Genomic DNA, 17,795 nt, shown 5'->3' with positions numbered 1-17,795 from the left:
GGAACTGGATGTCCTGGATACCTGTGAGCTGAGGTTCCCATACCACACACTGTGGACTCCTGGGGTCCTGGAATCTTTTCCCCAACATGCATTCTCTCAAACAGATACTAAAAATCAACTATGGAGACTGAATTCAGGATTATCTGAATTACTAGCTAATACTCAAGGGGTTGCTTCATCAAGTCCATAACCTTTTCCAATTATGTGGACTGTTAAATAGTTAAGAATATGTAACAAAAGAACAAGACAAATAAATGAGAAACAAAAAAGAATATGCACATTGCCTCCATGGAAAGAACAGATAAGATTATGTAATTACCGTATTTCCCTGAAAATAAGAACTAACTGGAAAATAAACCCTAGCATGATTTTTCAGGATGCTCATACATATAAGCCCTACTCCAAAAATAAGTCCCAGTTAAGATCTTCAGCCAAATGGACTCATTTCGTACATCCATTGCAACACACGACAGACATATTGAATTATAAAATAGTAATAATATATAATTAAATATAAATAAATAATATTATTGACATTAATAATTAAAATACATGATAGTGTAAATTATAATTATTTGTAAATACCCAAGTGGGTGCCTTTGGATGGGAGGTAAACGCCTATGTAAACAGAGGAACTCAAGACTTATTGTGGAATGACCAATAGGAATAGAGATACAATGCACGAATAACGTATGCACTTGATAACTATCGGACGTGGTTGTATCTAATCTGAATCTTCATAATTCAATACGCCATGTGTTGTAATGGACGTACTTGATGCACTCATGTGAAATAAAGAAACCTTTTCTGAATTTTGTTGCCTGCAATTTTTCGTAGCTTTTGCGTGGATCATCATTCTTAACTGTCATCATTTTTGTTGCCACTCTTGCTCACAAGTCTTTAGTTAACACTTGATTTAATGGTAGATTTTAAAGAGAATAATATTTTGACCCCCAGACAAGATGAGTGCAAAAAGAAAGAGCTATTCCATCGAGTACAAGAAAGGAATCGTGGAAGACTCCCAGAGCAAGAATCTTACAGCTTTCTGCACAGAAAAGAAGTTGGATCTCCGAATGGTCTAAAAATGATGAGCAGAGTACAATAATCTCAGTCAACAAGTGGACGAGGGAAATGCTAAGAAACACAAGTGTGGATCAGGTCGGCAACCATTATTTCCTGAGCTGGTAAACATCATCTGTGAATGGATTGCTGACAGAAGAGCAAAGCCTTTGGTTGTGTGCAGGGCTGATGTTCAAGCATTTGCCCTTGCAATGGCATCACAGTTAGAAATACCCCTGGAAGAATTCAAAGCATCACAATACTGGCTGGACAGTTTCCTTCAGCGATGTGAACTGTCTCTAAGATCGACAACACTGTTCAAGCTGGAAGACACTGAAGTTATTAAATGTGCACTTGCATTCAACTCCTTTGTTGATGGCATTGGCTTTTCTAAATACCAATTCTCCAACATGATTGCTATGGATGAAACTGCAGTGTTTATGGGCCAAGGATCCCAAACAACAATTGATCAGAGGGGTGCCTCGTCAATCTACATTCTCTCCACTGGTTACAACAGTGCACGTGTTACCTGTATTTTGGCAATTTATCTGGATGGAAAGAAAGTCCCACCTCTAATCATCACTAAGGGCAAAAAAGATAAGGTTGAACATGTTTCAGGCATTTATGTTCTTGAAACCGAAAAAGCCTGGTGCACACTAGCAGTTATAAGGAAGTGGGTCGATTTAATGCTGCCAATTGTTTTGCGAGGTGGTCAAAGAGGTCTGCTAGTCTGGGATTCAGCCAGCACTCACCACGCTCAAGACATGAAGAACTTCCTTGCAGAGAGAAGAATAGATCAAATAATTATTCCCGCAGTAATGACTGCCTATCTCCAGACTCTTGATATTGCAATAAACAAGCCATTCAAGGACCATTTGTGCATGGAAATCAATGACTACATTGAAAATTGAATGGAGAGAAATCAATGTGGAAACTTCATGAATCCTAGCCTGCAAGAGGTCATGACTTGGGTGAAGAATTCATGGGATAAAATCACTGACAGCTGTGTTGCCAGTGCACTAGGAGCAGGCTACATGGACAAGAAGTGCTCATTTAAGGAGCGCTCTATTGTTGGACATGAGAGATTGGGGCCAGTGGTTCTACAGGAAATGGAGTCACAAGAAATTGAAGCCGGAATTCAGGGTTTGGAGAGTTATGACAATGTTCCAGAAGAAGATGACATGACTGTATTTGAATAAATGTAGATATTTGTACATGAATAAATGTAGATTGTTATACATGAAAAAAATAAGACATCCCCTGAAATTAAGCCCTAATGCATCTTTTGGAGCAAAAAATTAATATAAGACCTGGTCATATTTTCAGGGAAATACAGTCTATGTACTAGATATGAGGTGTGATCAAACATATGGTGAATGTTTAAATAAAAAAAAAATTATTACAGTAAAAGACACATTTCTATTAATCCCCCTCAAAATACTCTTCCTCGCTTCGAACACACTTATCCCATAGTTCTTGCCACTTTCTGAAGCAGTCTGGAAGTCTTTTTTTGTGAGTGTCTTTAGTTGCACTGTCATGGCTGCCTCAATGTCCTGAATCGATTCACAAAGTTTACCTTTCATGGTCATTTTTACTTTGGAGAAGAGCCAGAAGTCACATGGTACCAGATCTGGTAAATAAGGTGGATGAGGACACACCGCAATGTTTTTATTTGTTAGAAATTGCCATACCAGTAGCGATATGTGACACGAAGCCTTTCCACTGTGATCACAAAATATGGTGAATGCTGCTGCCGAGTGCCATCCAAAGGAAAGGCAGGGATCTTCAATACGGGAAGCAGCGTGACAAACCTTAGTAACAGTGTGTGACAAGTTTCAACTTGTTCGGTGCAGTCAGGCAGATGTGAGCTACTGTTGAGAGAAGGTGTATTTTAAAGTGTGTCTTAAGTCATCCTCCATCATGACAACGCTCCGTGTCACACATCACTTATGGTATATGGCAATTTCTGTCAAATAAAAACATTATGGTGTGTCCTCATCCACCTTATTCACCAGATCTGGCACCATGGAACTTCTGGCTCTTCTCCAAAGTCAAAATGATTCGGGACATTGAGGCTACAACAGTGCAACTAAAGACACTCATGAAAGAGGATGTCCAGAACCCCTTCAGAAAGTGGCAAGAATGATTGGATAAATGTGTTTGAAACAAGGAAGAATATTTTGAAGGGGATTAAATGGCAATGTGTGTTTTACTGTAACAATTTTTTTTTTTTTTTTTTTTAGTTTAAACATTCACAGTATGTTTTGTCAGATTTTGCAATAAACTTCAAATATAAGTCTTGGTCAATTACTGCCATTTGATACATGTTAAAGTCATGAGAAAGTATGTCATTTCTTTTGAAATTTAAGATAATAAAGGGGAAGGGTGAATTAAGGCTATAATATTAGTTTTTGTTTGTTTTTGCTTTGTTTTGTTTTGTTTACCCCTTTGCCATTTAATTGACATAAGTGGTCTTTCTCAATTGATCATTATAGAAAATGCATAAATATTAAATTATAGAAATTAAGGTAACTATAGTTAAGAAGAACCTTATTCTTTCCAACAACTACAAACAATGTCCAAATCCTGTGCAAATCAATCTGGTAAACTTCAGTAATTATGCTAATGAATGGATACTTTCGTAGTAGTGCATTTTCTCAAAAACATCAGTTCCTATACTGAACAGGTTGCCTCTGATCTACCAAGTGGATTAAAAAACATATATACCCATTCGTTTCCTTTAGCATTGTGCTTTGGAATCAGACCAAGTTACACTAAAGTGCAAACAGCTGATTATTTTTACTACTAGTAGTGCTACCACTATCCCTAACTCCCCTGGTACTGCTGTTACACTATAGCTGCTATTTGCCTATCTAAGTGAGGCAAGATTTTTAACTGGAGTTTAGTGGTGCTCAGCTCAGCTTGTAAATGAAGGTTTATACATGTGAGATGGCAGGATTCACTCAAGGAGCAGTCTGTAGCCGTGAGCTGGCTCAGATGGAAATTACTCCCATGACTTTGTGTTGCTCAGTGCTATATACTAAATATCCCAACTCATCCATGTTTTTGTAAATGACCACATAACTTTGGTCATTTTGTTTTGAACATGTTCATGTTTATCTTCATGCTAGCTTTCTTACTCTTGGACTCAGAGGTAAGATTTAGAATCTAACAGATATGCAAATAACAACGCTATCTTAAGTTAAATATCTAACACAGAATTTACCCAATATTAAGTTATTTTAGTAAGTTAATTTAAATACCCAACACTTAAACCTAGGTAAATATATTACATAATCACCAATTTCCTTTATAAAAAACTATTCTTGTGTTCTAGGGCATAATAGAAATAACATAATTTGGGGAGTTAGACAGACAGTGATTCTAATCCCGGTTCTGATACTTAAAAGCTTGGGCTAGAGTTCCTGATCGTGAGTTTTCCTTTTCGTAAACTTGGAATACCAATATATTTTTCACAGATTTCTTGTGAATATTAAAACAGATAAAAGAAATAAAGGTGAACAGCCCAGAATCTGGCATGCAAATTTATTTCTTAACAAATGTTACTTCCCCTTTCTCTTCTAGGGGGATTTTGCAGTCTGTTGCCTTTTCGTGGGCATGATATTCATTTAGGTTCAACCAAATGCCATCTGGCTGAGTCTGGGACAACAAGAAATTGATTGTTGTCATCTATCTCAATTTGATTGAAACATAATTGATTCAGTTTGGGGCCAAATCACTGACTTCCAGATTTTACATGCAAAATATTTGGTTTTGTATAGACAGAAATTGTAGTCATAAGCAGTTTCCATGATTTTTTTTTTAAGTTGAACAAGCATTTGGTACGACTGACCAAATAGGCAGTTATTTTACATTTCTTTAGATATTTGCCAGGATTTCTCTAAAATAGTAATAATATGTGTTCTTGTTTTTCTGTCACAATATTTACTTAGGGTCAAATCAAATAACAGGGCATTTGTTGGGCCAAAGATGCTTTCTTGTATGAGAGGAGGGAGTTAATTATAGTCAAAATAATACTGGAATAAAGAGACTAGACATTTAGTATGGCTTTTTTGCTAATTCAATGATTTCCATAAATCACTTTTCCTCAGCTTTTTTTTTTTTTTTTTTTTTTGTTGTCTGTAAATAAGCAGGAAGGAGAATTCTTAAATTCCTTATATGCAAACTATCTCCAGAATAGAATTACATTTAAAAATTTTTGTATTAAATAATGATAATTTAGTTTCCTTATGTGCCCAATTTAAATATTCCCTTTTTAGCACATTATAAATACAAATCATGCCCTACAGAAATTTTTATGGTTTTATGGTATATTCTCCTATGCCTGGAAAGATAAACGTCTTTCTAAATAAAAGATGGTTTACTAAATAACCAATCTTTAATTTGCTATTCTCAAAATCAGTTTGTTTCCCCAAGAATCATTTCTCCAATTTAGAACACTAATTTGAAGTAAAGTTCCTTAATGATCCAGCAGGGGGTGCTATCTAAGAAGACTGGCAGGAAGATGCTGGAGTGATACTATTTGTTTTTAGAAGTGATTTAGCTACTTATGTCAGTTCTGCATATTCATTCAAAATCTATGCTGCATCTAAAATGTATTTTAATGACTGTGTAAAAACTTAAATGTCATCTAGAATTGCAACATTGTTAATGAGTTTGGCATAGTCAGCCTTGTCTCTAAATCATTTATAAAGAAGAATGTTAAGAGTAGCTATTTTAGAATACAGCCTTTTTGGCTATTCTCTCTCTTTCTCTTTTGGTTAAATGAACAACTTTGCTAATTTGGAGATTATAATTATAAAATAATATACTTATATTCCATTAAGCTATAAAGCTGCTACTAATAAAATGACTCATCAAATCCTGTGGATTGCAGGTCACAGAATATGCAACCCAACATATTCTTTGAATATGACTTTATTATGCATTGGCTCTAAAAATTGGTGGTCTTACTGAATCCTGCTGTTTCCTATAATCATAATTGGTTCAGCAGAGTGCTTACATTGCTAATCTCCCTTGTTTCTATGTTGATTAAGCTACTCATAATGGATTTAGTGCATACAGAGAAAGAAGAAAAGCGAAAAAAAATTTCTGCCAGTAAATTTAAATGAACTACACATGAGACCAAAGAGGGAGGCACTCAGGTCCACATTATTAAAATTTGAAATTAATTCCCAAACTTCCTGAGGAGAATAGCTATAGGTTAAATGACAATGATGGCACTAACACAATGATAGAGTGCCTTGTGGCTGACACATAAATTATCTATTTGACTCCTCAATAATACCCTCTGAGATAGATGGCTATTCCCATTTTTCGGTTAAGGAAACTGAAGCCCTGAGAGGGGTTAAGATAGTAGCCCAAATCCACACAGTTAAAAGCAGCAGAGCTGAAGCTGAAATTCAGATCCTTTAAATTTGGTTCACACTATTCTGTGCTTTTTCTACTTTATGCCATTGTCCAGTAGTATTCTTATATTGTAATATAAGGAGGGTATGTGAAGAGCAGACAACAAACACACTGCCTAATACAAAACCACCAGGAGCAGCTTACGTTGGCAGAGAAGCTTCGGCCATCACCCTTGGAAACAGCTGCTTGGTACCTCGCCATCCGCTCCTTCAAGGACACCACCTCCTGGAGGTCTGAAACACCCTCAGCTAGTACAGCACTGTCTTCTGCAAATCCACTTGCAGGCTTGTTAAGGCCAACAGCCACTGAAAAGAAATGTAGCATGCTCAGATATGTGTCAGGCTTTGCAAAGAAAATAGCATCACCTTCTGAACAGTGAAGACATTTAAAATATCTGGTCTCCTGAAACAGACTGCAACATTTCACAAATACTTAAGATGTTTCATTGTCACTCTTTTCTTCAAGCTTTCAAGCAAAGCTGCAAAATGCCTATATAGGACCATATGCTTATACAAACATCAAAAGAAAAGAGATCACATAGTCTTACCTCATCTAACCAGCTCCTTTTATGAGAAAGGAACATAAGGATTCTCCATGGCTATGTGATTCTCCATGGTTATTTAGTTATATGTGCCAGAGCTGACTTTAAAACTAGTTTGTCATATAATTAAAAACCATTTGTGTTTTGACTCTCTGAGTATTTGGTTTTCCATAGGGACTTCTTATCCAAATAAACATTTTCATATATTTTAATTAAAATTGTAAATCTATTTTATTTAACATGCTTTCAAAAAGATATAAAACATAAAGGAATAAGAAGTTGTATTATATGAATGCTGTGATTGTACAACACTGATATGCTGACAACAAATGTCAGTTATTTTTTGAAATTCACGTTATCCAAAACCATTGCCATATAAAAGTACACGCTTCCAGTTTATTCTGATAGAAAGAGACTCCCAAAAACCACTGAAAGTCTTTCACATGCTAAAGATAATATATCTTCATTTTTTCCCCTGTGGATTATCTATCTGCACAGGTGAGTTCAGTTTATATTCAACTATATCTTTTTACTTCACTGTGCATAATCATTTTATAGATTTTATTGAACATGACCCCCTAAAGATTTTCTACCTTAAAATATAAAATCCATTTTGTATATTATTCATAAAATATGTCACTCTTTTATTAATCTTAACAGTTTACTTTTATTAAAATTTACAGATAGTATTTACTTTTCAAATATTCAGTTTTTATCTTTTTTCATCTTACTGAGACACACCCGAGATTAATGTTCAGAAATTCAGTGGCCTGAACATAAGAGATTTGGATTCCATTGCCTTGTGGCCTTTTATTTTGATCACAGAAAAGACACCACATTTTAATCTCTCTCTATCTCCATCTTTCTTTTTCCCATTAATAATTTTGCCTATTTAGGTAGGGTCATGGAGTAGGAAACTTACTTTGAGCTAACAAGCTGTGTGCATATTGTTTCCTAACCTCCTAAGTCAGTATTTTATCATTTTCTTCATCTGACAAACAAGGCGCTGTGTCATGCCCAGTCTACTATAATGCAGTGAGCCTATCACTGCTATCTTGATGCTGATGACACTGGATGTAAATTTTTAAGGTTGATAAGATAGCTCCTTTCTTAGGGATGTGTGGGGAAGAGATAGGAACATTGGATGCCTATTTCAGAAGACTTGAATGCACTTGAGATTGGAGAACAAGGTGAAATGAGTTATAGAAGAACAAATAAAGATGTTATTGTCATAAAATGCCTGGGAAAATGGGGAATGATGGAATGTGTAAGTATGCAACTCAGACAGAGGAGGAACATGCTACAAGGCTAACTGGCCTATGAAAAAGAGGAAGGGAAAAATAAAATGTTCACATGACCATTTCTGTTAGAAAGAACTGTAATTATTAATATCACCAAATGACTTTACTAGAAGTTACCTGTCTCTGAGGTCTAGAGCTAATTTATTGTGCAGATGAACAGACAAAAATCCAAAGAATTTCAGTGAATTCTCCAGTCTCCAGAGCTAACAGTATAGCCAGGTCTAGAATCCATTGCACACTAAATAGTAAATGTTTTCCTTTACTTGATGATCAGAAAATCATTTCTAATCCACACAAAATATTAATTATTTGTGTAATAGAATAAATCCTATGAAGCAGAAAGAACATGTAGGGAAGTGCTTTGAAAGAAAATAAAGCACTAAAAAATTCAAGCTGTTATAATGAAAACTATTAGATACCAAGGTTAAGAGTGTCTTTTATGAGAATTCTGAGGTTCTTTGGGAAAATATTTTTATTATAACTTTTTGAAATTTATTGAATTTTTGAATTTATATACTACATATAGATCCAACTTATGTCTACTTATGAGAGATTATGTAAATTATGAGAGATTGTGTAACTAGAGATCTATTTTCTCCATCTGCAAACATGTGCTTTCCTTCTTCTGTAGGGGTTAAAAATGAAGTAATTGACTAAATCAATCAGTCAAATATGCCCAGGTGGAAAAATTCATTATGCCTTCCCAAATTTTACTTTCTATGGAGCGTCCACATTTAAAACATTTTTAAATAAGCAAAATAATACACTACAAGGCAGAATACTCTTCTTAAGCAATTATTCACATACCTGTTGTTACTCGCAGAAGCGATTGCATAGTCGCCCTGCCATGTTTACTTAGAGGTGCTAAAATAATAGCTTTAAGAAGTCAGATATATAAAATAATGAGGAATAGCCAGTGTAATTAATACACTCTGGAATTTTTTTCTAATTTCATAATTTCTAATATCAGTGAAAGAATTCTGGGACATATGCACAGACTAATATCATGAAACATTTCAAAAAGGTCATTGCTACATTTGTTATGACCATTCTTCTAACTAGTCATTAAGGAAGTTTCAAATATGGAATTCAATGGTTTATAAAAACAATGTTCTTACAATATTTAAAAAATGACAAATGTATTCTCATTTCCCATTAAATAATTGTCTAAAAATATGAAATAACAAGTTATGAATATGATCCTAAGATTTTATAGAGTAACAATTTGGAAATGAAGGCCAATGGCTTGACACATAGTGTTAGGATCATTGTATTATTAAAAAATACTGCCAAAATCTGAAAATGTTTATTCACAAGATGTCTAATATGGCAGGGTTCACATAAGTGCTTTCTTTTAATCTTATACCTAAAGCAAGATTCCATCTCAGTACGTTTTCTAAATATAAAGATTTCTTCTTACTCTCAAAATATGGAAGGCGCATTCCCATATTGTAGTTGTAGATGAAGTTTTATGGAAAGGATGGTCATGTAACAATACAAAGGATGTTATTGGATGAAAGATATTAAATGCCAGGTGCTTTAAAACTGGCTTACCCAAATATTGTTCAGCTTAATATGAGTCACCTTATTTCTCTTCTCTTTTGCCTACCCAATTTGGATAATGTGAAGGTCTATAGAATAAAGTATAAAATACTTTGACCTTTTTATTTCGTAAAGAGACCACTTGCTACTATCTGGGTTATGAAGATGATATTAGCTGTGCCTGAATTAGAGCAGAGGTGAAGTCACAAGAAAGTTGCCAGAGATTAGAAAAGAATGAGGGGTATTAAAGGTTTTAGAAGAATTAAAACACACATTGAAGGCAGTAAATAGAATAATATATGCTGCAGAAAAGAAAATCACTAACATATTAACAACAATGTAAAAGAAGATGACAGACAGAAAAATCCAAACTATAAGATAACAACAGTATTTCAGTGGGAATGGGCAGAACAAGTAAGATATAAGAACAAGTAAGCTGTAACAGAAGACAAAAATGCTGAAGATACAATTTGGGCATAGTTTAAAAATACTTACCATAATCCAGGAATAAAATTAATTTTAAAACACCAATATATCTGCAAATCCTGATAAAACATTTCATGTTCATAGAAAAAGAAAAATTCTACAATTTATCCAGACACATGAACAGTTTCTGTCATAAAGTAATGCAAGTCACACATCCATATATATTCTTTATAACACTGAAAACTAAAAGGAATTAGAGAATTGGTTACTGAAATCTTAGTTTTGTGAACTAGAGACTATATGAATCCAAGTTGGTACTCATATGAAAAGGTCACAAAAGTCAAACACAGTCTAAACAAAAATCAGCTATAAAGAAAACAAAGGGTCTCAAAATATAATACCTAAAAGAGAGGGTAGAAGTAAAATTAAATGCAATAGTCATGAAAATAAACACAGGTCAGACTTTACACTGAAAAACAAAGACAAATAAATCCAACTATATGCCACTTGTAAGGAACAAACCTAAAATAAACCACAAAATTTAAAGGGAAAATATTGGGTAAAAAAATTACCAAGTAACTATGAATGAATAAATGTCATCATGGCTATATTCTTTCATGCAAAGAAGCATGAAATGAGACAGAGGGCTAGTCGATCGACAGAAGATTCCACTGTGAAGCTGTAACACTGTACGCCTCTACATGCTGACTAGCATACTACAGAAACACATAAAGACCATCACTAAAAAGAAAAAGAAGAACTGGATAGGAATATAGTTGCTGTGAGTGACATTAACATATCTTCCTCCATCTTTGCCACATACAATTTCAAAAATAAATGATTTGAATCATATAATCAATATGTTTAATATCTTTATTGTCATTAAATACATATTGATTATCTACAATAAACATAAACATGTCCACTATGCTCCAGAGCTTTCAGTCTAGTTGGAACGAGAGATAGGCAATTACAACCCCAAATTACTGAGTTTACACCAGGTGAGTTAGGAGTCTACAGGAGAGGACATATTCTATTGGGTGTGTCAGTGAGTAGGCAGCAGGAAAGGCATCCTGAGAAGTGGAATATGTGCCCTGAAACAGGAAGGAGTTGGCCAATGTGAATATGTGGGAGAAAGAAAGATGCAGAAAGGGGATGAAACAGCAGCATTACTAACAAATCGCATTGAGAAAATTGGGTAATAATTTTGAGGGAAACATTAAGAGTTCCTCACCACACTGCATATTACAAATAGAGTATTCGATAGGCTAAAGACTTAAATGTTTTTTAAAGTGATGAAAAATCTTTAGAGAAATGTAAGTAATTCATAAAATGATTTCAGTTGGACTTTCTAAGCATAAAAATTTTAAAGTAAGAAACCTTTTAAACAAAATTTATAAGACAAAAGGAAAACCAAAGAGGGACAATTATGACGAATAGGCTAAATAAAATGTTAGTTTTCAGTCAAGAACATTGAGAGGTGAGAAAAAAATAATTACTGAAAAATGGATAAATGACTCAACAGAATGAATTGCAGTAAAAAAAAGCAATATGTATAAAGTGCTTTCTATCTGTCAGACATTAATCCATTTAATGCTCTCAACCACCCTATGAGGCAGAGGCTATTTTTATTTTTATCTCCATTTTACAGATAAAGAAACAGAGACACAGAAAGGTTATAAAATTTGCTCAAGTTCAGGTGGCTGGTGAACATCAGAGCTGGAAGGGGAAGCCAGGCAGTCTGGCTCCAGGTTCTGTGACTCTACTACAATTCTATGCTGCTTCTCAAGAAGTACAGGTGTCCAAAAAGCAAAAAGCAAACCCAAACAGTCAGTTTCCCCAGTAAAAAGATGGAAGTTCAAACAACAAAGGGATGCCTTTTTGGTTGTGCACTGATTTATACTGTATATACTATATATATAATAGTCCCAGATAGCTAATCCAGTGTATAATTATGACTCAAAAGAAATCCTAAGGATTCATAGTAACTTGAACTATTGAGCAGAAAAACAAGAATTTAGTGATTTTTTTTCTTTGAAATTTTCTAAAATTAATTTAAGGAAGCTTTATTTAATCTGAACTAAGAACCAGCAGTGAGGGAGCTGGCATGTCCCGTGAAATCCCACAAAACTGACATAAATACAGACATTGACTTAAGAAAGTAAGCACACTTTCAATGACACATCAATAACTTCACTACTATATTCTGGATGCATTACAAAGAAGTCAACTTCTTAGTATTCGGAAAATTGATTTAGAGCTAAATTGGGAGAGTGATGAACTAAATTTTAACAACTCTAAACATATGATCTATAACCCGGCTCGGATTTGTGTACAGGATATCCCTACCAATGGACATTTCATAGGCTCAGAGCCATTAGCATGAATAGATCTTCTATAATTCTTAATATTTGCATATCCCTCAGCTAATAAGAAAATTCATCTCTTTTAAACATTCAGAATGTAGCTGCCAAATCAAATTCGTAATCAATTTGAGTTTTATACATTTTACCTCATTTGAATATTATAAAACGAAGAAATGGATGGAGAATAAAATGAAAGAGCAAGTATCTAGTGCAATCTTGCATTGATTTACAGTTCTTAGAAAAACATGGAGAGGAAGGGGTAGACTAAAATGAATGGAAGTGACAGCACAAAACTGTGTTTTGGCATCCATTCACCATACAAACACCGTGAATCATATTCCACTTTTTAAATTATACTCCCTATAGTCCTATTCCCCCAAATGCATTGTGTTATCCCATGTATACTTGTCACCTTCCCCCAAATCCATCCATTCATCTGATTATCATCCTTTATACATTAACCAAAACAGATCTCTGAGGGTAATAAGAGGGAATTGTCCTACTTCCTTAGTAGCCCTTCCCTAACCAGTATTCTCCAAGGTAACTAGATACTGGAGGAAATCCTGTACATCCAGTTTTCTGCAAGAGGAAGAAGACAAGATTCAGCACTGTGGTAGACAAAATATTGGTTGTCCAAAGATGTTCACATTCTTATCCCCAGATTCTGTAATATGTGACTGCACACAGCAAATGGGACTTTGCAGATGTGATTAAGTTAAGGAGCTTGAGATTTGGAGAGTATCTTGGATTATCCAGGTAGCTTTAATGTAATTGCAAGCGTTGTCAAAAGTGAAAGAGAGAGGCAGAGTCAGAAAGGAGAAGTTATGACAGAAGCAGAGGCAGAAGGAGAGAGAGAGAGAAAGAAAGAGGGAGGGAAGGAGGGAGGAAGGGAGGGAAAGAGAGATACAGATTGTACACTGCTGACTTTCAAAATGGAGGAAAGTCCGTGGGTCAAAAAATGCAGGTAGTTTCTAGAAGCTGGAAAGGACAAGGAAAAAGATCCCCTTCCCCTTCCCCTCTCCCCTGCCCAGAGCTTTTGGAACGACCATAGCCCATCCAACACCTTGATTTTGGCCCAATGAAACTCATTTTGGATTTCCAGAACTGTAATATAATAAATTTATGCTGTTGTAACTACTATTGTTTGTGACAATTTGTTATAGCAGCAATAGGAAACTAATACAAGCAACCACTGTAAACATATATATAACTGTCCAAGTCAGAACTCATTACACAGTAGATCCTTTATAAGACATTTTTCAATTCTATCTCCTGCAAATCCCACAGGTTTATATACACAAACCACTCTGTAATGGAAACATCTTTGAAGTTATTCTTCATGCCTCAAAAAAAGAAATGTCTACCTACTTATAGATAAGACTCAATTTGAATGTACATTTAGGTTCTAATCAGAGTAACCGAACTGCCATTTCTAAGTGTAATAACTTCTTGTTATTAGGTTGGGGCAAAAGTAATTGAGGTTTAAACAGTTAAAAATAATTGCAAAAACTGCAATTACTTTTGTACCAAACTAATATATAGGCTTATCTTCTGTTGTCTGCTGTTCATCATTGCAAAAGTAGTGTTTCTAGTACTACAGCAGTTAAGAATGAACAGAATTTAGTAAGAAATTAAATAATCATTAATACGTTAATATTGTTAGTTGGGGCATTTGAAAATTTAATCATATTAGTATTAAATATTTTTGAATTAATTGCTTAGTTTAGCTAAATAATTTGTTTTAAAAAATCAGTAATTGAATAAAATGACTTAATTTCTTTGAAATGGTCAAATAAATTAGAACCATTGAATGCCTGTAGATGACGCATATTTTTACAGCATAAGTCTCTTGTTGGACATTTCCCTAGCATAACCAGACTTAGATTGCATTATAATAGTGATAACTATCTGTTACTGAGTGCAAATTATGTGTTAATCATTTTACATGTATTATTCCACTAATTCTTATAACAACCATACTGATAAGTGGTGTTATTTCCATTTTACTAATAAGGAAAGTAATTTCCAAAGGAAAAAACATATAGTAAGTGGCTGATCCTATCATTGACTTCAGGTATTTCTGAATACAAGGCTATTCAACTTTTCATAGTTACCTATGTAAGTATATTTTCATTAAAATAGAACATTTTCTTACAAAGTAAATTTTTAATTAAAGGTATGAACACTCCTTTATGCTTCCTAAACATCTACACACAAATCCTTTCTACATAGCATTTATTTCAGTTATCTAGAGATAAACCAAAGGGAAACTAATAAGTTGAATTTCATTCATAAAGTTGAATGGCTTTATGTGGCTCCTTTTTTGTCCTTACAAACTTGAGTTTAAAAATTAGAAATCAAAGCAAATTCCTCAGTTATAGTTTTTTGGTCACAATGGAGGTGAAACTGGAGACAGGGTTAAGTATTAATTCAAATGAAAAGGAAGAAGAATGAGCTTTACTGTATAAAGGAAAGAAAATGCAAAGCAAGGACCATTGCTCTCTCTCATTTTCTACTGATCTGCTCTGCTCCAGGGTGTCGGGGGTGGTGTCAGGCTTCCATGAAAGCATCCTCTTGTTTAAATCTGCATCCCAGGTGCACAATGAGGGTATTTGATAAACTTTGTTTTAATCATACATTTCATAAACATCTATTGCACATCTAATGTTGGACAAGCATGATGCTCAGGACTGGGCATTAATTAATTAACATTATATTCAGTCCTGCTCTACTTGAAAATAGAAGAAAACTCCAGAGAGATCCTAAAAAAATACAGTATTCTAAGAACTGTTGATCTGGCCTTATCTCCCAAAACAAAAATATAAGTAGGTTGCATCATTTCAACTTGCTGACTTTTTTTCCTTTTAATTTTTTTTTTTTTTTTTTTTATTGGAGAATAGTGTGTTTTTTCCAGGACCCATCAGCTCCAAGTCAAGTCGTCCTTCATTCTAGTTGTGGAGGGCGCAGCGCAGCTCTAAGTTCAGTTGTCGTTTTCAATCTAGTTGCAGGGGGCACAGCCCACCATCCCATGTGGGAATTGAACCGGCAACCTTGTTGTTGAGAGCTTGCGCTCTAACCAACTGAGCCATCCGGCTGCCCCACCAGCAACTCAGCAGCAGCTCATTGTCTTCAATCTAGTTATGGAAGGCACATCTCACTGGCCCTTGGGGGACTTGAATCAGCAACCCTGTTGTTAAGAGCTTGTGCTCAGACCAACTTAGCCATCTGGCTGCCCCTCAACTTGCTGACTTCTGAATAAAACAAGTTGCCAGATGGCTGGACCTGCTAAGGAAGTTGGCTTGTTTGAAGAAACACCAAAATGAACCTTGCAACAGGTAGGGAATCTTGAGGAACTTGGTGGCTCACACTCCATACCCCACCCCTAAAACCACATTTACTTATATAGACATTAAATTAGATTAAAATGTATACAGCCCTATTTCAACCCCAGAATTGATCGGGTTGAAAAGTCTCTTACATGTAGCTTCATAGTGACTCGATTTCTTTTTAGATTGTCTCCACTTCACCCAGTGAATGAGTACCACCCTCAGCTATGTTCTCCCAACATTTAAGAAGTATGCTTCTCCTTGTATTACTTTTTATTGTATCTTTTGGTCCCTCTGTCCTCCCCACTACTCTCACCTTCCACCAACATGCAAGTTCCTCCAAGACAGGGCTGAGCTAAACTAATGTTGTAAACCTGTTTTACATAAGTTATGTCTTGGCCACTTTATCCTGGAGGAGGCAGACCTGCAGGGAGATTAACTCTCACCTCTGGACACACAAGCTTCTATCTCTGACACTTACTTTTGACTTTTAGCAAATTGCTTAACCTCTCTAAGCCTCCTTCTTATTCTATATAATGAGAATGATAACAGAACCTATGATTGCCTGTGAGGACTGAAGGGGATCTCATAAAAGTAAAGAGTTTTACATAGTATCTTGTACATAGTAAACAATAAATGCTCACTAGCTTCTAGTCACCTTACCTGTTATTATAGACTCTAGGTATTTTCATCCAGATAATCTGAGATGATAAAATTCTGAGAATTAGAAAAGTTACGAAAATTTTCCAAAATTCAAAGTTAGTAAGTAGCAAGGATAGGACTTGATTCAGCGCCATCTGAATCTATAGCCTTCTGTAAGAATATTCTATTCATCTTTATAAGCCAAGTTTCTATCATGTTCTCTGAACCAAGAACACAATAAATTATAAAAGAATGGATAATAGCACAGTGAAATTGGAGCAAAGAAGGTGGCATAGTCCTACGAGCTCATATGGCCATGGGGATGGAGGAAATACATAAAAGAGAAGAAATTACCAACTCAATGTATATGATATTCAAAGTGTTGGTTTATCTGTGTTTTGGGTACTAGTTGATGAATCATCAATTTTTCACCAGCAACATGGCAGTCCTCTGAAAATGTAAAGTTCATGAAAATTACCTTAATATATTACATTTTAGGGGCAGATCATCTCCTTTTTCTACCCAAGTGGTTCTTCATGTTTTCCCCTACATATATATTTTAGGTAAAAGTATGAAACCATAACTCAAAGTTATGCACAATTTTCACTTCTCTGTGGGGCCTCTGAGCAGTGGGCTTGGCACAGTGACCCTGTCCTGGACCAGTCACGTGTTGATACTGGGCCACTCCCCAAGTCCCTGCTGCCCTTGTACCCTACCAAAGGCAAAGAGACAGGTCTTGGAATCCTCATTCTCAGGATTCCAATGAGTACCTATGCGTTACAAAACTACATTGTGAGAAACACTCTTAAATAAAGAAGTGTTTTTATATTTAGGGTAAGTTTGCATATAAGTATTCTATTTAATTTGCATATTCCTTCTATTTAAATTGATTTCCATCCCTTTCTCCCTAAAGTCTCTGTTCTAGGAAATCCCCAAATTCATATCATTTTACATTGTTCTACCCCTCCCTAAGTTGCTGCCTCTTTGACATAACTTATTTTTCTCACCTGTTATTTCCTAACATATTCCCTTTTTATTCCTACTTTGTCATTTCTGTTTTTCCTTTTCCCCAAACTTCCCCATGATTCCCAGCTCTCCAAATCCTCCTTCCTGTGTGGCTCGGTTACTAGTGGGCAGTGCCTTTGTGAAGAGCATAGCATTT

At 35.1% G+C, this 17,795-nt stretch overlaps 1 protein-coding gene across 3 annotated transcripts in view; it reads right to left on the bottom strand.

Moving 5' to 3' along the window:
- Nucleotides 1–17,795, bottom strand: part of XIRP2 (xin actin binding repeat containing 2) — a 269,362-nt gene that overhangs the window by 47,587 nt on the left and 203,980 nt on the right. For all 3 annotated transcript variants that reach the window (XM_074337389.2, XM_088794698.1, XM_019727352.3), the window contains one exon: nt 6,634–6,794. In XM_074337389.2, the coding sequence (XP_074193490.2) occupies nt 6,634–6,794 (161 nt within the window). The remainder of the gene's footprint in view (nt 1–6,633; nt 6,795–17,795) is intronic.

Source organism: Rhinolophus sinicus, chromosome 17 (assembly GCF_057876585.1).
Source record: "Rhinolophus sinicus isolate RSI-liver-muscle chromosome 17, RSI-T2T, whole genome shotgun sequence".
NCBI lineage: Eukaryota > Metazoa > Chordata > Mammalia > Chiroptera > Rhinolophidae > Rhinolophus > Rhinolophus sinicus.
Note: the sequence above shows the minus strand (reverse complement) of the source record. Positions and strands in the feature narration are given on the sequence as shown.